A 20,936-nucleotide genomic window follows, 5' to 3' on the forward strand; every position below is an offset into this window, starting at 1 on the left:
TGTGACAGTGTGACTCTCTCTCTATACTCACAGTAGACCTGCAGCTGGTCTGTGTGACAGTGTGACTCTCTCTCTATACTCACAGTAAACTCGCAGGTGTGCGCTGCCCTCTCCGCTCCCCGCCGGTCCCGCAGTGATCTGGCAGTGAAAGTCTCTCTCATCCCCGATCTCCACAGCGCTGAGAGAGAGAGAGGAGTCCTGGTCCACACTGACCCGGCCTGACAGCTCTGTGTTCTTATCTGTGCCGGAGTCCGAGGAGCTGCGATAGGCAACGCGCTGTCTGTCCCCCCCGCGCTCCGTCTGAGAGAGAGAGAGAGAGCAAGGGGTTAACTATGGTTTCTGAATGGCTGACAGTCAGTAGCCGTGCCCTAGATTGCGCCACCATCAACTACAGTGCCCCCCGCTGGACTGATCTAGCCTGTCTGTGAGAACGGCAGAGAAGCACAGCCCCCCCCCACCCAAACTGCACGAGATCAAACCTCTCTTACAATTATTATCAGACAGACAGACAGCCTGCGCGGGCGGTGCACTTACGATGAACCACTCCACGATCACGTTGCTTGTCTTGCTGCCTGAGGAGTAGGTGCAGGGGATGCTGACAGACTTCCCCAGCTCTGCGTCCACCTCCTGAGGGACAGAGACCTGGACCACGGCCTGCCCGGCTGCAGAGAGAGAGGAGAGAGGAGAGGAGAGGGTTAGGAACCAGAGTGGCTTTCATTGGGGGAAACTTTTATAAGGGTTAGCTTACAATGGCTTGTTTTTTAATGTGCTTTACCAGACCTCTCTGTGCTTTACAATGCTTCCCTATGCTTTACCAGACCTCTCTGTGCTTTACAATGTTCCCTATGCTTTACCAGACCTCTCTGTGCTTTACAATGCTTCCCTATGCTTTACCAGACCTCTCTGTGCTTTACAATGCTTCCCTATGCTTTACCAGACCTCTCTGTGCTTTACAATGCTTCCCTATGCTTTACCAGACCTCTCTGTGCTTTACAATGCTTCCCTATGCTTTACCAGACCTCTCTGTGCTTTACAATGCTTCCCTATGCTTTACCACACCTCTCTGTGCTTTACAATGCTTCCCTATGCTTTACCAGACCTCTCTGTGCTTTACAATGCTTCCCTATGCTTTACTAGACCTCTCTGTGCTTTACAATGCTTTCCTATGCTTTACCAGACCTCTCTGTGCTTTACAATGCTTCCCTATGCTTTACCAGACCTCTCTGTGCTTTACAATGCTTCCCTATGCTTTACCAGCTTTACCTCTCTGTGCTTTACAATGCTTCCCTATGCTTTACTAGACCTCTCTGTGCTTTACAATGCTTGCCTATGCTTTACCAGACCTCTATGTGCTTTACAATGCTTCCCTATGCTTTACTAGACCTCTCTGTGCTTTACAATGCTTGCCTATGCTTTACCAGACCTCTCTGTGGTTTACAATGCTTCCCTATGCTTTACCAGACCTCTCTGTGGTTTATCACACTGCGCTGTGCTTTTACTGTGGGGAAATTATATAAGATACAGTTGGTGTAGGGGAAACATTTTTATATGAGATTTAAATCCAAACCATGTTAAATTAGCCCTTCCCTGTAGGCAAAGCATAGCAAAGCAAAGGCATGACAAGGCATTATAATGCACGGAGAGGTATGGTAAAGCAGATTAAACAAAAACACGGCAAGCTAAATGCAAAGGATAACCACAAAATACAGGGCAAGGCTACCACGGGAACGCTTTACAAGGGAGCCCGCTGAACATATGTTTGGAACACGTGGCTGCAACAGATTTCATGAGCTTCAGTAGAAAACAGCCACCAGTCACTGTGCCCCCAATAAAGTCCCTTTGTTTGCAGAGGACAAGCAGTTGCTACAAAGAATGCAGCCAGAATGAATTAGCGGCTGGTTTTAAAGATGCCTTCAATAGCCCTGCGCTGCCTTCTCCATTTCATCCCCTCTCTGATCACTGTTTTCTTGCAGTAGTAATCTTTGTTTAGTGTCACAGCAATGTCCACGCTCCCTCTCCCCTTCATCCCCTCTCCCCTCTCCCCCCCACTGGTTCAATAAACCTGTTCTCTGGACACTGGTGCTGTTGTTCATTGTCTGCCTCCCTATCACAGGGAAATGTGAGGAATGTGAAATAAAACCTGGCTTTAAACTCCCAGAATGGACCCCCCCCCACCCCCCCCCCCCCCCCCCCCCCCCCCCCAAACACACACACACACAAACACACACACACATGGATATCCTTCAAGGTGCTACGACGTGTTGGTGATGTTTCTCAAAAGGGGTTGTACCCAAACACCACAGAAGCATAGTGGGAGTAGAGCTGGGGTTTCGCTTAGATCCAGCAAACACAATTCCCTAACGTGTGCACCAAGATGGTGGTAGGGTGAGATGAACTTAAAGAGTCCTTTGCTTAAAACAGGGGAACTAGCCCATCAATCCTCCTCCTCCTCCTCCTCCTCCTCCTCCTCCTCATCATCATCATCATAATAATACTGATCATGAAGCCGCACACTTCATTCATTTAACTGGAGCCAGAACAGTGTCTCTGCATCTCAGGTTCCTGGTTTAGCAGCCTGTGTTGCTGGCTGTGTTTCAGATCCCACACGCTATCTAATCAAGCAGAGCTGCTGAGCGCTTTGGTGTTTTCAAAGCTCACTCTGGTTAATATAATGAGCTGTTTCGGCCGGTCTGCTCTGGAGTTCACACGGCAGTCTTTACTCTTCATAAAAACAATTGCGGTTTCAAATACTGAGAATGCTTCCCTATGCTTTGCCATGCTGTCACTGTGCTGTATCACACTGTGCTGTGCTTTTACTGCGGGACACGGTCAGGTCTGTTACTCAGTCCCTCTGAAGGGATATTGAACATGTCGGACCGCGCTTGTATTGCTGTTCCTATTAATCAGCCCCCCCCTCGCTCACTAACGAAGTGACTCAGCTGTGCTTGTCCCCCCATGCAGAGGTGCAGATGGTGACTGGGTAATTCGTGGGGTAATTAGAGACTGCCCGCACCGACTGGTCAGAGCGCTCAGCTGGGGGCTTCGTTAGGAAGGTGGGGGGGTACTCCGGCTGGGCAGCTTGCCAGCTAGATCACCCACCCAACCCCCCCCCCCCCCCCCCCCCCCCCCCCCCACACACACACCACACACCCCCCCCCCAGGAGGCTGAGAATATTCTAATCCAGATAAACACACACTCACACAGAGACAAACAGACAGATAAACACACACTCACACAGAGAGACACACAGACACACAGAGACACACAGACAGATAAACACACACTCACACAGAGACACACAGACACAGAGACACACAGACAGATAAACACACACTCACACAGAGACACACAGACAGATAAACACACACTCACACAGAGAGACACACAGACAGATAGACACACAGAGAGACACACAGACAGATAAACAAACACTCACACAGAGAGACACACAGACAGATAGACACACACTCACACAGAGAGACACACAGACTTGCATACACTCACAGACACACACACACACACACCTTTCACCTTCCTCTGGGTGCCTGGGTTCCAATCTAAGGGGCTAGGAGAGAGACAGACAGACAGACTTGCACAGTGAAGTGAAGGTATGGCACTTTGCTCAAACGAATGACAGCTTGTACTGTTAATAGCAAGGTATATAGCAATGTCCTCTGATCCAGGATTCTGAAGAAACTCGCTCTGTCATTACAGCGGCACAGACCAGCTAGCCTTGGTGCTCTGCCAGTGAAAATTAAAAGGGCAAGGCCACACACTACACCCAACTTGTATCCATGTTTTAATGTGGACCCCACGTGCTGCTCAGCAAAATGTAATTCATTGCAAAGGCAAGCTTGCTGATAAGTAAAGTTAGTCAGGAAACCCATTGCTTATTCAGGTATGATATATGGAGGTTGGATATATATATATATATATAACACACAACTGCAAATACATTTAAATGCACAGTGGAACGAGTGCAGAATACCGATGATAGCAGCAATTAATGAATAACAGAAATAGCAGCATCAACAAGCTAATAGCAGAGATCAGGCTTTAAGAGCACGGAGAGCAAGAACAGGCGGGTCTGGGGAGTTGATTTCAAGCTAGTGACGGTGGGAGCATCACACACCAAAGCGGGAGAGAGTTCCAACTCATGATGACTTCAGAATAGAATGTTTATATATATATATATAAAAATGTGGGACTTTCCTACAATTAATAAACTCCCACACTGACAGGAAGTCGACAGTGCCAGAAACAAATATAATGAAACAATACAAGCTGCAGATGCTGTGCTACAGAAATAACTTCCCAGGGTGTCCGGCAAAACCATTACCACTGACAGAAACACACCCATCACAAAACAATAGGCAATACACGCGGGCTGACATCAGCGAACGCCAAACGCAACACTCGCTAAGAGACAAATTCCGGGGCAAAATGTTTTTCAATGCAAACATTTGTCAACATCAAGGAGCTAAATATACTCAAGTAACAGCTGTAGTGATGAACTGGACACACAACACAGACACACAGAGCTAAATATACACAACAGCGCTGCAGAAGCTGGAGAGAGGCACAGGTAGCTCTGGTGATGTCTGCTTCAAACGTCCTCCACTCTCTGTTTCAGGAAATCTCCTCCCGATAACGCATCTGCAGAATGAGGCAGAAACCCTGCAGTAACCCGAATCGAGAGCGATTCAATTCCGCTCCGAGTGTTTGAAAATAACAAGATCGTTTTTTATATATATATTTTCAAAGACGCCAGCGGTCCGGGGCGAGAGCAAAGTCCGCTTCTAAAAAAAAAAATAAAAAAAAAATAAAATCGGCTTTCGAAACACCTTTGAACCGCCACGGAGCGGCGGCGCACGTTGTAAAGGTGAGGGAAGGGCAGCTTGACCTGGGTTTAGAAAGGGACACGTGAACGAAGGGAGTTATTTCATGCCTGCAGGAAAATAGCTCTTAAAAGGGGAGTCTGAGTCTTGGCACACCCCTAATCTATCCATCTCTCTATCTATCCATCCATATCTCTCTCTCTCTCTCTCTCTCTCTCTCTCTCTCTCTCTCTCTCTCTCTCTCTCTCTCTCTCTCTCTCTATCTATCTATAATACAGTGGTTGGCAGAAGTATTCACCCCCTGCAGAGTTTTCACATCTTGTTCGCACCTCAGCGGATTATATTTCAGTAAGCGTTAGACTCCTGTGAAGGTTGGGAAGATTAATTTGGTTCAAAACAACAACGGCAGCAGCAAGAGCATCCTCTTGAGTGAGTGCAGCTGGTTTGCAGCACCCTGCAGCGCTGGTGAAGAGGGGCAGACCCTGACAGACAGGAGACAGACTCGCTGCTCTGATGCCAGTGGACCCCAGTGACCCCGCCTCGCTCACACGCTGCAGGAATGCGGGACCGTCCTGGAAAGAATCCGTTTACAGGACGTCAGGACTGAGTCTCCTCACAGTGTCCTGCAGTAAAACCACAGCACAGTGAAGCCATGGACAAGCGTAGGGAAGCATTGCAAAGCTCTCCCTCTCTCTCTCTCCCTCTCCCTCTCTTCCCCTCTCTCTCTCTCTCTCCCTCTCTTTCTCTCTCTCTCCCTCCCCCTCTCCCCTCTCCCCCCACAAGGGTCACACCCGCCTCGCTCACACGCTGAACAGGATAAGCGTGCGGAACGTCATGGAAAGCTCTACCCTGTTTACAATCTCTCTCTCTCTCTCCCTCCTCTCTCTTCCTCTCTTTTTTCTCTCTCTCCCTCTCTCCCTCTCCCCTCTCCCTCTCTCCCTCTCCCTATCCTGCAGTCCCTCTACACATCCTCAAGTGAAGCCATGGACAAGAGGTAGGAGCGGGGGAAGCATTGACAAGAGCCTTCCCCATATCTCTCTCGCTCCATCGCTCAGGGCTCCCTCCCCTTCTCCCTCTCTCTCTCTCTCCTCTCTCTCTCTCCTCTCCCTCTCTCTCTCCTCTCCCCCTCTCTCTCTCTCTCCTCCCCCTCTCTCCCCTCCCTCTCTCTTTCTGTCTTCCCATCTCTCTCTCTCTTCTCTCTCTCCTCCCCTCTCCCCTCACTCTCACTCTCTCCCCTCACGTGGAGCAGGAAGAGGGACTGGGAATACACGACCACGACTGGCGTCAGAGGGACATTTGTCACTGCCTCAGTGAGTGTCCCTCCACGTGGTGCACTGCATCCTGTGGAATTCACACCGCCTGGCTTCAAGGGCATTTGTCCCTGCTCTCTCCCCCTGCCCAGCCCCGACTCACTGTGCTGGCACTTCCACTGGGATCCTTGGCTAGCAAGGCTGTTTTTAAACTTTCCATTCCTTCAAGAACAGAGTCACAGGATTTCTGTGGCTGCATCCGATTTAACACACAGTGTTCCAAGGGGCTTCTCCCTTCAGTGCTACCTGAGACTGGAAATCAAAACCTCCTATCGGCTTTATTAACATGATCACCAACCCCTCCCTTCAAAGGAGCGCTGACCATTTTTAAAAGCCATTCTCTGACCTCTTATTAGCTTTATTAACAGGATCACCAGCCCTCTTTAAAAGAATGCTGATCTAGGCGTTTACATCTAATCTTATATCATATCAGCACACTGTATCGCAGTCAGAGAATGGCTGGAATTTCAAATCTGTTTTTCTGCACAAAACAAAAAACTCAAAAGCAGAAAGCGCTTGGGAGAATGTTTTGACTGAGAGCAGAGATCAACACCTGACTCACAGACAGCTGGGTCAGCAGATCAGATCAGGAAGAAAAACATCAGTTTGGAAGCACAGCCTGTAAATAATTAACCAGCTCACCTCACCGCTGTGCAGTAAACAAGACGTGCTCCTCAACTGAGACACACTCGAGAGAGCGGGGCGTAAAACTACTGAAGGAAACTCAGTGAATTCAATGACAGACGCTTGCACTAGAAATCTCTCTCAGTGTCTTCAATGTAAATTCAATAGGAAACTTTCATAAGGTTTACTTCCCTATGCTTTACCAGACCTCTCTGTGCTTTACAATGCTTCCCTGTGCTTTACCAGACCTCTCTGTGCTTTACAATGCTTCCCTATGCTTTACCACACCTCTCTGTGCTTTACAATGCTTCCCTATGCTTTACCAGACCTCTCTGTGCTTTACAATGCTTCCCTGTGCTTTACCAGACCTCTCTGTGCTTTACAATGCTTCCCTATGCTTTACCAGACCTCTCTGTGCTTTACAATGCTTCCCTATGCTTTACCAGACCTCTCTGTGCTTTACAATGCTTCCTTATGCTTTACCAGACCTCTCTGTGCTTTACAATGCTTCCCTATGCTTTACCAGACCTCTCTGTGCTTTACAATGCTTCCCTATGCTTTACCAGACCTCTCTGTGCTTTACAATGCTTCCCTATGCTTTACCAGACCTCTCTATGCTTTACAATGCTTCCCTATGCTTTACTAGACCTCTCTGTGCTTTACAATGCTTCCCTATGCTTTACCAGACCTCTCTGTGCTTTACAATGCTTCCCTATGCTTTACCAGACCTCTATGTGCTTTACAATGCTTCCCTGTGCTTTACCAGACCTCTCTGTTCTTTCCCATGCTGTCACTGTGCTGTATTTCACTTTGTTTTTACTTGTATAATGGAATGTTTTTCTTTTTTACAGGGAATGTAACAGGTTAGAGTTAAGAGTGAGAAAAGCCTGGAAAAACAAAGCCGCTAACGAGCTAACTGCTAAATGAAACCAAACAGAGAGGAGGGTGGGTAATTAGCAGACTCCCGCCAACACGCAAACTGTAAAAACAAAGAAGGACAAGCTTGTCTGAGCGCGCTGGAATGTGGGAATGGGTTTAGCTGCCGGGAGCAGAGAGCTGTAATCAGGCTTGTCCACTCCAGCGCTTCACAGCCAGTCATTAAACAGCAACAGGTGCTACAGAGCTCAGAACAGCTGTGAGGGGCAGGTGGGGGGGCAGGGGGACGGGGGGGGCGGAGGGGGTTCCTAGAAGCTCCGCGGGAGTCAGAACGAGTCTCGACATGGCAGCGGGCTCACACTTGAAACAGGAGTGCCTGTAATGAAACAGGAATGCCCACAGTCAGCCAGCTAGATATAAGCTCAGCTCAGTGAGAACAATGTTTGATAGAAGACAGGACTGTCTCTCATTAAAATCTGGGTGCTCTTGTTAGTTTTTGGCACAATGGCACACAATGAGAAAAAAGTAGCAAGGTCCTGGGGGGGGGGGGGGGGCGTGGTAGATGTCTCTTGGACAGGTGGCACACGCCAGCGGGTCACACTTACCTCCCCCATTGAGAACTCTAGGTGGTAACCTCTTGAGTGAGCACTTACAGACCTATTCTGCACTTCAATAAGACACTGGACGCAAGACAACCGAAATATACGAAGTCAATATTCACAGCCTTTGATATGTCTTTATAATATACAGCACTAGACCCTTATAATGATGAGATGCTCTCTGAAATGTCTTTATAATATACAGCACTAGACCCTGATATTGATGAGATCCAGCCCTCTGAAATGTCTTTATAATATACAGCACTAGACCCTGATATTGATGAGATCCAGCCCTCTGAAATGTCTTTATAATATACAGCACTAGACCCTGATATTGATGGGATTAAGCCCTCTGAAAGTCTTTATAATATACAGCACTAGACTCCTGATATTGATGAGATCCAGCCCTCTGAAATGTCTTTATAATATACAGCACTAGTCCCTGATATTGATGAGATACAGCCCTCTGAAATGTCTTTATAATATACAGCACTAGACCCTGATATTGATGAGACACAGCCCTCTGAAATGTCTTTATAATATACAGCACTACACCCTGATATTGATGAGATCCAGCCCTCTGAAATGTCCTCTTCAGTGGAATAACAAACATGTATCCCGGGCTGGCTAGCATTTCTGTAAGTTCTTCGCATTACAACAACTTCCCAGAATCACAAGACCCTGGAGTCAAAGTTGACAGACCTCAGTTGAACAGAAGTGGAATGTTGAATTAGCCCCAAGACACCCCCCCCCCCCCCCCCCCCCCCCCCCCCCCCCCCCCCAGGGACAGTCGCACAGTGCCTCCGTTAGGGGGCCAAGTTTCGTCCTAACGACCCTGGCTCATGAACAGTACAATGGATAACATTACAAGCTTGGATGAACCAGGAACTGTGGGGCGGGAATATGTCCTAATTCATTTCCTCAAAAAACAAGTTCACGCAACCCCTATTAGAGAAAGCTGTCACATCTGTCCCAATAGCGCGTTAGAAACAGCCTTGAAAACCGGAGCGCATGAGATCCAATGACATGCAATAAGAAACCCGTCCCTCACTAGAGACACCCTGTCCTCGCATCCTGGGCGACGGGTTTAGGGTTTCTCCCCATGTGAGGGGTGACCCTTTCCTCGCATCAAGTATCGGGTTGGCGACGGAGGTCTGTGTCGTTTGCATCGGGGTGCAGGGACAGCGCAGCTCGGTGTAGATCAGAGAGCGGGTCTTGAATGAAGAATAATGGAATTTTATAGTGGATTTGATTGCATACAGGAGTCTTAACGAAACGGAAATTAAATCACAGTTTCGATGTTATCTGTCATATAGTAATGCACTCAGGACCGTCGCACGTATCATATACAAAACTTATATCAAATTCATATATAGAGATGTATTAAATTATATATGACCCCCCCTCCGCTGCTCGATAAACAGAAAGAAGCCCAGAGATAAGGGATCATCTCTAAATTACCTCCCCACTTCCGAATGTTTCTCAAGGGACCGTTAGATAAAGGATCGACTCCCAACACTGTTAAAAACGCAGCTGATTTGAAACAATCTCACATCGTTGTCAGCCTGCCTGAGGTATTTTTCTTTCGTTTCTCTCGAGTTATTAATATTTTTCTCTCTCCCGTTATTTACAGATTGTTTTTTTTATAACTTTAAAGCGACCGAAAGCTATAGTAAAGGCGTAGAACCATCAAGGCAAAAACCACCGGGGGACGGGGGACGGGGGACGGGGACTCTCTGTTTATATTATATTGACTTCTGAATCTAATCATGTTGAGATGGAGCGGGGTGTCTATACATTATGCATGACTCCTTTATCCCAGCCATCTTCTCCTCTCTCATCCTTTAATCACCGTTTCATCCTTCCTTCGCTCCCTGGAGTCTCCAGCCTGCCTCTCAGCGAAAGCGCATTAGCAAACACGACAGTGCGACACACGGAGAGCTTTTACTGTGAGGAGACAGAACGGACCCCCCCCCCCCCCCCCCCCCCCCCCCACACACACACACACAGGTTAACACCCTTTAGTCACAGCACAGCAAATGTGATACAGCACATTGACAACATGGTAAAGCATAGGGAAGCATTGTAAAGCACAGAGAGGTCTGGCATAGGGAAGCATTGTAAAGCACAGAGAGGTGTGGTAAAGCATAGGGAAGCATTGTAAAGCACAGAGAGGTCTGATAAAGCATAGATAAGCATTATAAAGCACAGAGAGGTATAGTAAAGCATAGGGAAGCATTGTAAAGCACAGAGAGGTCTGGTAAAGCATAGGGAAGCATTGTAAAGCACAGAGAGGTAAAGCATAGGGAAGCATTGTAAAGCACAGAGAGGTATAGTCAAGCATAGGGAAGCATTGTAAAAGCACAGAGAGGTCTGGTAAAGCACAGAGAGGTCTGGTAAAGCATAAAGCACAGGAGAGGTCCTGGTAAAGCATAGGGAAGCATTGTAAAGCACAGAGAGGTCTGGTAAAGCATAGGGAAGCATTGTAAAGCACAGAGAGGTCTGGTAAAGCATAGGGAAGCATTGTAAAGCACAGAGAGGTATGGTAAAGCACAGAGAGGTAGCATTGTAAAGCACAGAGAGGTCTGGTAAAGCATAGGGAAGCATTGTAAAGCACAGAGAGGTATGCACAGAGAGGTCTGGTAAATAGGGAAGCACTGTAAAGCACAGAGAGGTCTGGTAAAGCATAGGGAAGCATTGTAAAGCACAGAGAGGTCTGGTAAAGCACAGAGAGGTCTGGTAAAGCATAGGGAAGCATTGTAAAGCACAGAGAGGTCTGGTAAAGCATAGGGAAGCATTGTAAAGCACAGAGAGGTATGGTAAAGCATAGGGAAGCATTGTAAAGCACAGAGAGGTCTGGTAAAGCATAGGTAAAGCAAAGCAGAGAGGTCTTGTAAAGCATAGAGAAGCATTGTAAAGCACAGAGAGGTATAGTAAAGCATAGGGAAGCATTGTAAAGCACAGAGAGGTCTGGTAACGCATAGGGAAGTATTGTAAAGCACATAGAGGTCTGGTAAAGCATAGAGTAACTGTGGGAAAAGCATAGGGGAGGAAAACTACAAAAATCCCATTAAATCTATTTTCCCGTCTTAAAAAAAAAATAAAAATCCACAGGGTTTATTTTTTCCATTGCATTCCTGGCAATGAAGTTTAAAGCAAACTCTAGGGCTTCGAGAGAGAGCTCTGAGAATCGTATCTAAACCACACGAGCTGCAGCAGCGTGAGAGCATTCCTTCCCACAGGGCGTGCAGTGAAAGTGTGTTTTTATTTGCTGCTGTATTTCCGAGAGGTTCGAGTGTTGCCGGGGGGGTAGGTCAGTGGTTACACTCTGGTGTAGCTGCTGCACTCAGAGACACGTTTCACAGCTCCATTGAGACCCCAGTGCTGTTTCCATTAGAAAGACCCCCTGGGGTGCTATGAACGAAACAGAAAAGGATTGAGAGAGATGCAGTGAGTAACCTGCGAGGTCTGAGACACTCAGAGTCACGTGATCACTCCGACACCAGCCTGCTCTTTGTGTTAATCACAGAAGTGCAATTGAATCACTCTGAGAGGCTAAGGACAGGCTGCTCCACCCCTCCCTCTCCCTTCACCCCTCGCCCGCACCCTCTCTCAATCTCCCTTTTATTTTTATAACAACTCAAGCAGTTATAACTGGATTTACAGAGATCAGATCCAATGGGAAAGGGTCACTCTTCCGGGATAAATAAACCAGGACCCTGATCCAGGACGAGGGGAGCAGGTGACTCAGCATTTCGGAAACCATGGTGCCCCCCTCCCGCCCCTCTCTCTCCTGACTGTCTTGTGATTCTGGCTGTCCTCTCTCTCCTGACTGTGTCTCATGATTGAGGTAGTCCTTTGTCTCCTGACTGTGTCTCATGATTTAGGTAGTCCTCTCTCTCCTGGCTGTGTCTCATGATTCAGGTAGTCCTCTGTCTCCTGGCTGTGTCTCGTGATTCAGATTGTCCTCTCTGTCCTGGCTGTGTCTCATGATTGAGGTTGTCCTCTCTCTCCTGGCTGTGTCTTGTGATTCAGGCTGTCCTGTCTCTCTTGTCTGTGTCTCGTGATTCAGGCTCAGTCCTGTCTCTCCTGGCTGTGTCTCGTGATTCAGGCTCAGTCCTGTCTCTCCTGGCTGTGTCTTGTGATTCAGGCTGTCCTGTCTCTCCTGGCTGTGTCTCGTGATTCAGGCTCAGTCCTGTCTCTCCTGGCTGTGTCTCGTGATTCAGGCTGTCCTGTCTGTCCTGGCTGTGTCTCGTGATTCAGGCTCAGTCCTGTCTCTCCTGGCTGTGTCTCGTGATTCAGGCTCCTGTCTGCTGTCTGTCCTGGCTGTGTCTCGTGATTCAGGCTGTCCTGTCTGTCCTGGCTGTGTCTCGTGATTCAGGCTCAGTCCTGTCTCTCCTGGCTGTATCTCGTGATTCAGGCTGTCCTGTCTGCTGTCTGTCCTGGCTGTGTCTCGTGATTCAGGCTGTCCTGTCTGTCCTGGCTGTGTCTCGTGATTCAGGCTCAGTCCTGTCTCTCCTGGCTGTATCTCGTGATTCAGGCTGTCCTGTCTGCTGTCTGTCCTGGCTGTGTCTCGTGATTCAGGCTGTCCTGTCTGTCCTGGCTGTGTCTCGTGATTCAGGCTGTCCTGTCTCTCCTGGCTGTGTCTCGTGATTCAGGCTCAGTCCTGTCTCTCCTGGCTGTGTCTCGTGATTCAGGCTCAGTCCTGTCTCTCCTGGCTGTGTCTCGTGATTCAGGCTCAGTCCTGTCTCTCCTGGCTGTGTCTCGTGATTCAGGCTCAGTCCTGTCTCTCCTGGCTGTGTCTCGTGATTCAGGCTCAGTCCTGTCTCTCCTGGCTGTGTCTCGTGATTCAGGCTCAGTCCTGTCTCTCCTGGCTGTATCTCGTGATTCAGGCTGTCCTGTCTGCTGTCTCTCCTGGCTGTGTCTCGTGATTCAGGCTCAGTCCTGTCTCTCCTGGCTGTGTCTCGTGATTCAGGCTGTCCTGTCTCTCCTGGCTGTGTCTCGTGATTCAGGCTGTCCTGTCTGTCCTGGCTGTGTCTCGTGATTCAGGCTGTCCTGTCTGTCCTGGCTGTGTCTCGTGATTCAGGCTGTCCTGTCTGTCCTGGCTGTGTCTCGTGATTCAGGCTGTCCTGTCTGTCCTGGCTGTGTCTCGTGATTCAGGCTCAGTCCTGTCTGTCCTGGCTGTATCTCGTGATTCAGGCTGTCCTGTCTGTCCTGGCTGTGTCTCGTGATTCAGGCTCAGTCCTGTCTGTCCTGGCTGTATCTCGTGATTCAGGCTGTCCTGTCTGTCCTGGCTGTGTCTCGTGATTCAGGCTCAGTCCTGACTTGTCTCTATTTTTTTTTTCTTTCCCTCTCTTGTGTATGCAGCAGCTCTCTGTTGTCTGGCTGGATAGCGTGCAGCAGAGACATCTGTAAACACACCCGCATGGAATTCTTTTTGATGGTAAAGTGTGTGTGTGTGGGCACGTGTGTGTGTGTGTGTGTGTGTGGGGGGGGGGGGGGGGTGGGACAACACACGTCAAAACACTTTTTCTAGGTGTGTCATGCTTGTCCAAAGTTGCTGTTCGAACTCGATATAGTTTCATGTTTGTATGCCTGTGTCTGTATCCATTGATGTGGGAAGAAAGAAAGAGATAGAGAGAGAGAGTATTGAAGAGAAAAGGAAAGAAAGAGATAGAGAGAGAGCGAAGGAAGTGGCTGCTGCTGCATCTGAGCTCTGTTAATCCCTCTCCTGGTTTCTGAGTGAGGCCCTCCTTGGAAACGGTCGCCGTGGATACAGGCTGCCCCCCCCCCCCCCCCGACCCCCCCAGGAAACGCAGCCAGCAGCTCCTGAGTTCCTCTTGAATATGGAGTGTGCTGCTGTGTCTCTCTCAACCCCCAGCTCTCAGTCCTCTCACACAACTTACTGTTGCATTCAGAAAAACTCAGTTTCTTCCAGTTTCGATAACACTGACGAAGGCATTAGCCAAGAGAAAGCTCTGTGCTTGATGTGTGTGAATTCTCTTTCTCTCTCTCTCCCTCGGCTGTGCTGATTTTCCAAGGTCGCTGAAATCCTCCACTTTGAACCGGTCTGAGACAAAGCCCTGCCTGAGTGTGGAAAGCTTTCTTTTGACAGAGCTGCTGTCCTCTCCCAGCTCAGAGACAACAAGACCAGCTGCTGCTGATCAAACACACACACACAGACAAGAACACAGACACACACAAGCACACAGAGACAAGAACACAGACACACACAAGCACACAGAGACAAGAACACAGACACACACAAGCACACAGAGACAAGAACACAGACACACACAAGCACACAGAGCTTAAAAAGTTTCACTGGAACTAAAGAGTGTGGCCCAGGGAGGAGATGGAGCAGGGGAATGCACTCAGACTGGCTCTCAAACTGCTCTGCAATGGGAGTCTTATTATTAATCTCATGAAGAAGCTCACAGCATGAAATCCTGGCGTGTCTGTCAGAGTGCTTGATCTTATAGCTGCAGATTGGGCTAGAGGTGGGCTAGAAGTGGGATAGAGGAGGGCTAACCCCTTCCCCCACCCCCGATCCGTCAAACAAACAGAACGTCTTCCACTTTAGAGAAAGCAGCAAATTCCAGGGAAATAATCTCAAACAAGAGTGTGCCAACAACCCTCCCCCTGGAACGCTTTCACATTTAACAGCACTGCATTGTTAACAAGCATTCCACAGTGATGGGAGCGCAGGTATTTCACTGTGCAATTACAAAGAGCAAACAGCGCTCGGAGAACAAGAAGAGGGCTACGGGGGAGGGGGGCAGGGGCATTCATTCACCTCCGACTTCAAAAATGACCCCTCCTTCCCCCCCTTCCTAAATCAGTGTTACTGAAACTAGAAGAGAGCGAGTCAAGCAGACCAGCGTTTGGGCTCTAGTGCCTTCATCAGTGTTACTGAAACTAAACTGAGTCAAGCAGACCAGCGTTTGGGCTCTAGTGCCTTCATCAGTGTTATTGAAACTAGAAGAGAGCGAGTCAAGCAGACCAGCGTTTGGGCTCTAGTGCCTTCATCAGTGTTATTGAAACTAAACTGAGTCAAGCAGACCAGCGTTTGGGCTCTAGTGCCTTCATCAGTGTTATTGAAACTAGAAGAGAGCGAGTCAAGCAGACCAGCGTTTGGGCTCTAGTGCCTTCATCAGTGTTATTGAAACTAGAAGAGAGCGAGTCAAGCAGACCAGCGTTTGGGCTCTAGTGCCTTCATCAGTGTTATTGAAACTAGAAGAGACTGAGTCAAGCAGACCAGCGTTTGGGCTCTAGTGCCTTCATCAGTGTTATTGAAACTAGAAGAGACAGAGTCAAGCAGACCAGCGTTTGGGCTCTAGTGCCTTCATCAGTGTTATTGAAACTAGAAGAGAGCGAGTCAAGCAGACCAGCGTTTGGGCTCTAGTGCCTTCATCAGTGTTATTGAAACTAGAAGAGACCGAGTCAAGCAGACCAGCGTTTGGGCTCTAGTGCCTTCATCAGTGTTATTGAAACTAGAAGAGAGCGAGTCAAGCAGACCAGCGTTTGGGCTCTAGTGCCTTCATCAGTGTTATTGAAACTAGAAGAGAGCGAGTCAAGCAGACCAGCGTTTGGGCTCTAGTGCCTTCATCAGTGTTATTGAAACTAGAAGAGACCGAGTCAAGCAGACCAGCGTTTGGGCTCTAGTGCCTTCATCAGTGTTATTGAAACTAGAAGAGAGCGAGTCAAGCAGACCAGCGTTTGGGCTCTAGTGCCTTCATCAGTGTTATTGAAACTAGAAGAGACCGAGTCAAGCAGACCAGCGTTTGGGCTCTAGTGCCTTCATCAGTGTTATTGAAACTAAAGAGACTGAGTCAAGCAGACCAGCGTTTGGGCTCTAGTGCCTTCATCAGTGTTATTGAAACTAGAAGAGAACGAGTCAAGCAGAGCAGCGTTTGGGCTCTAGTGCCTTCATCAGTGTTATTGAAACTAGAAGAGAGCGAGTCAAGCAGAGCAGCGTTTGGGCTCTAGTGCCTTCATCAGTGTTATTGAAACTAGAAGAGAGCGAGTCAAGCAGACCAGCGTTTGGGCTCTAGTGCTTCATCAGTGTTATTGAAACTAGAAGAGAGCGAGTCAAGCAGTTTGAGCCGACGCATCAATGAAACTCGAATCTTCAAATATTATATAATGGTCTCTGAACCGCAGCCTGGCTGTCTGCCCAGGAGATACAGCAGGTACATCTTACAGGACTGACTGAAAAAACCTTAAAAGGATTGAGGCACCAAAACAGCCTTCTCTTCCTGGCACTAAAGTAATGAATCATAAATAACCAGGAATGAACAGAGCAGACCACACAAACACAGAGAGAGAGAGAGAGAGAGAGAGAGAGGAGAGAGAGAGAGAGAGAGAGAGAGAGAGAGAGAGAGAGAGAGAGAGAGGGAGAGTTCTCTCTCTCCTTCTTCCTCTCTCGAGGATCTTCTAGTCTCCCCTAGGAGATCCCTCCTCTCGAGCTGATTTCGAGAGCCGAGAGAGAGAGAGAGAGAACGCAATGACAAACACTGACACACTGACAGATACAAATTTATTAGATCTGTTTCGACTCATTCATAAAAATGACCCATAGTAAAAGCACAGCAAAATGAAGTAAAGCACAGAGAGGTCTGGTAAAGCATAGGGAAGCATTGTAAAGCACAGAGAGGTCTGGTAAAGCATAGGGAAGCATTGTAAAGCACAGAGAGGTCTGGTAAAGCATAGGGAAGCATTGTAAAGCACAGAGAGGTCTGGTAAAGCATAGGGAAGCATTGTAAAGCACAGAGAGGTCTGGTAAAGCATAGGGAAGCATTGTAAAGCACAGAGAGGTCTGGTAAAGCAAAGGGAAGCATTGTAAAGCACAGAGAGGTCTGGTAAAGCATAGGGAAGCATTGTAAAGCACAGAGAGGTCTGGTAAAGCATAGGGAAGCATTGTAAAGCACAGAGAGGTCTGGTAAAGCATAGGGAAGCATTGTAAAGCACAAAGGGGTCTGGTAAAGCAAAGGGAAGCATTGTAAAGCACAAAGGGGACTGGTAAAGCATATTAATAAACTTCACAGTCAATGCGAAATGCATCTAAAGAACACACCAGTAAACACAAACAAGGTCAGTTTTGACCACCGAGTGTATTTCAAACTTTTCTTCCCCAGTTTCGAATTTTCGTCACATTCATCAAACCACTGCGGTTAGATCTCCTTGTGTGATACATCAATTAATAAAAATATAAAAGAAAGAATATAACAAATGACGTGCTGAGTAATGAAGCCCCGAATGGGAGCTCAGGTCACACTCGCTGAAGCCCTGAGCCCGTGCATCTGCATCTGAAAGCCTGTCAGCACTGAGTCACTTGCTCGGGTGACCGGGGGGCGACGCGCCTGCTTTCTGTCTTGGCGCTTGTGACTCAGCAGCCCGCCGGCCGCGCTGACACTGCGCTCTATTCATTATCATCAAGCGGCTTGCTTTCCGCCGAAGCCGCTGTTCAGCTAGAAGTATCCTCCGACCTTTGGAGATGAAAGGCTGACGGGGATCGCGGGGTATTTGTCAGGGAGAGGGGACAGCCCTGTGTGTTGGTTTTGCACCGCGGTAAATTTACCTGAATTAGACCTCCGTGAAAAGCGCTTCGGTTTGAACGGCCTGGCTCTTTTTGGGAGGCTGCGTGTTCCGGTGATCAATCATCAATTAATAATCAATAATCAATAATAACAATAATCAATTAATAATAATAATCAATAATAATAATAATAATAATAATAATAATAATAATAGCAGTCCCAGTGTATCTAGGTAACAAGCTCAGGTGTGTCTTATTAAACTCATTGTGAAACCGGAAATGGTTCTAACTGCTGTGCAAAGGGAGTCTTATTCCCATCCCTGAATTATATTAAACAAAAACAAAAACCCAACCCGCTCCTTCTCTTTCATCTCCGGTCTCTGTTTTTCCGCTTTATTAACCGGTTCCCCCCTCAGGCACCGTTCTTAATTTTCCTAATGGCTTCCTTGTGTGTTGTAAAGTCTGCAGTAGCTTTGCACAGCGCCAAGCAGAAAATTACACCAGCAAGCTGTGAACAGTGCCAAGACAAGACAGGACAAATCAAACAGCCCAACTGTGCAACCCTCAAGCAATGCATCACAGCCCCCTGCCAAACCCACTTCCACAGGGCCATCTCTCTCTCCTCAGAGCCTCTTCCTTCACCGTACTCTTACAGCTTGACACTGCATTCCTGCATTCCACCACCCACCCACATATATATATATATATATATATATATATATATATATATATATATATATATATATATATATATATATATATAGAGCCTTGAGCGCCTTTCGCGATGAAGCGCTACTTATTTTGGAAATCAGGAGCTTTCAAAGGTCCTCGAAAGTTTACTCTTTGAGATTGTGTGTGTTTGTGTGTGTGTGTGTGTGTGTGAGAAAGAATGTGTGTGTGTGTGTGTGTGTGTGTGTGTACGAGAGAGAATGTCTATGTGTGTGTGTGTGTGTGTGTGTGTGTACGAGAGAGAATGTGTGTGTGTGTGTGTGTGTGTGTGTGTGTGTGCGTGTGCCTGTGCCTGTGCGTGTGTGTGTGTGTGCGAGTGCGAGAATGTGTGTGTGTGTGTGTGTGTGTGTGTGTGTGAGTGCGAGAAAAATGTGTGTGTGTGTGTGTGTGCGAGAGAGAATGTCTATGTGTGTGTGTGTGTGTGCGAGTGTGTATGTGTGATGTGTGTGTGTGTGTGTGTGTGTGTGTGTGTGTGTGTGTGTGTGTGTGCGTGTGCGTGTGCGTGTGCGTGTGCATGTGTGTGTGTGTGTCTGCGTGTGCGAGAGAGAGAATAGGTTATGCATGCACCCGCATTACTCTATAAAAGGCTATTCGGCTCGTTTGATGGATTTCAATTGGGAGGTCATGGTTTAATTATGACTATTATTAGTAATTCATTCAGATCCCTATTATTGCAAAGTGTTCTTTTAAAAGCACACACACAGAGATCTATACAGCCCCACCCACAATAACACAGGTGCTCAGCCAAACTCCGGCCGCCGCACACACACACAAAGAAAATCTGCTCATTTTAATTAAAATCCGCTAATTATTTTTTAAACAATTAAAACGAGCCTAGGCAACTGCGGAGCCCGGAGGAGACCGACAAAGCAGCCTGATGCTGGTCTATTCTACTGCCGGCACAAAAGCACCGCGGCGCTATCCGGGCTAATAACAGCAAGCCCGCTGTTTGATACACAGAGCGAAGCGCAATGGAAATGCGGGCACCGGACTGATCCCGCAGCAGACTTTGGAATCAACCGCTCAGCCACTTTCTCAGAGATTCGGTTTGCTGTGGTTTTTTCTAGTGTGTATCTGTTTTTTTGCAGTGCACGTATAAAGCGCTTAGTCATCTGCTATAAAAACACACACACACACACACACACTGACAGACAGACAGACACACACACACACTGACAAACACACACACACACACACTGACAGACAGACAGACACACACACACACACTGACACACACACTGACACACACACACACACACACACACACACACACACACTGACACACACACACTGACAGACAGACACACATGCACTGACCCCCCCCCCCAATACACATACAAGTTAAGATTTATAAATAGAATTAAAATATTTCTACAGTCAATGTCTATTGAATGGTAAGCAGTTATTAGTTTTGGTTTGAAACGGCTACGCACACACACAAACTAGACAGTGAAAAAAAAAGCAATTGACATTTATTTTAAAATACGGACCAGTCCGGCACCGGTTTAGTTTATTGAAGGGTAGACCCGAACAGACCCTCCCCCCCCAAAGAACGACGCCCTTGTGGCACTGGCTAACGCGTCGCACCCTTTGTCAGAAGAAACAGACCGCAACAAAGTGGAACAACTCTGACACAAAAAATAACAAAAAATATACACTGTGTACTTGTTGAGCAAAACTATTTACACTGATTTAATAGCGATCACAGTGCCTGCTACACCAAATGAACTAATAATAAGAATAATAAGAATAATAGCCTATGATTAACCGCATAAGTGTCCCACAGTAAAAGCACAGCAAAGCTAAAGCACAGGTGAGCATTATACGGTAAAGAACAATATTAACCAGACCAGGGTAACTGCGTGTATAGCAAAACAAATAACACCGCAGAAAAAGCGCAGAAACACTGTGATAAACTCGCATAGGTGTGAACCTGTGTGTTTTTTAAGTTAAACAAGCCCCCGCGTATATTTATTCGGACTCGCTTACCTTGCAAGGCTGCAGCTGCCACCACAAGGACGCAGAGCAAGCGAGCGAGTTTCCCTTCCATGCTTCCTCCGGGTCGGGGGGGTGTTCTGAGTTCTGCGGGTCGGATCGCTGGAGGGGCTTGTTTTCGGTCGCCGCGCTGCTAAGCTGCGTTGAGAGTGTGTGTGTGAGCAGACTGGTGGGCTCCGTGTGTGTGTTAGTGGGAGCTGCGCTTTGGGGGAGATGGGGGTGGAGCGAAGGCGGCTCCTTTTTTTAGAATATTTTTTGGCTTCCCCCCCCCCCCCCCACGCTTCCCCCCGTCCCCCCCCCCCCCATGAACACCCTTTATTTGACAGACAAGATGACTGTAGGAACAGGTGGACCCGAGCGCGCTGCAACTGTTTTGGTGAGCGCTTAAGAAAATACTTTTAGCTTTTTGCTTTTTCTTTTTAAAAG

The 20,936-nt window shown here is 47.8% G+C and overlaps 1 protein-coding gene across 1 annotated transcript in view; it reads right to left on the reverse strand.

The window, feature by feature from the left end:
- The window catches only part of bcam (basal cell adhesion molecule (Lutheran blood group)), a 31,179-nt gene extending 10,444 nt beyond the window's left edge, over positions 1 to 20,735 (reverse strand). Inside the window, exons 1-3 of the mRNA XM_041226578.1 lie at positions 20,505 to 20,735; positions 535 to 662; positions 84 to 300 (exon numbers count right to left, since the gene is read on the reverse strand). Coding sequence (XP_041082512.1) covers positions 84 to 300; positions 535 to 662; positions 20,505 to 20,565 — 406 coding nt within the window. The 5' untranslated portion in view covers positions 20,566 to 20,735. The remainder of the gene's footprint in view (positions 1 to 83; positions 301 to 534; positions 663 to 20,504) is intronic.
- Positions 20,736 to 20,936: the final 201 nt, after the last annotated feature.

Source organism: Polyodon spathula, chromosome 24 (assembly GCF_017654505.1).
Source record: "Polyodon spathula isolate WHYD16114869_AA chromosome 24, ASM1765450v1, whole genome shotgun sequence".
In the NCBI taxonomy this organism is placed as follows: domain Eukaryota; kingdom Metazoa; phylum Chordata; class Actinopteri; order Acipenseriformes; family Polyodontidae; genus Polyodon; species Polyodon spathula.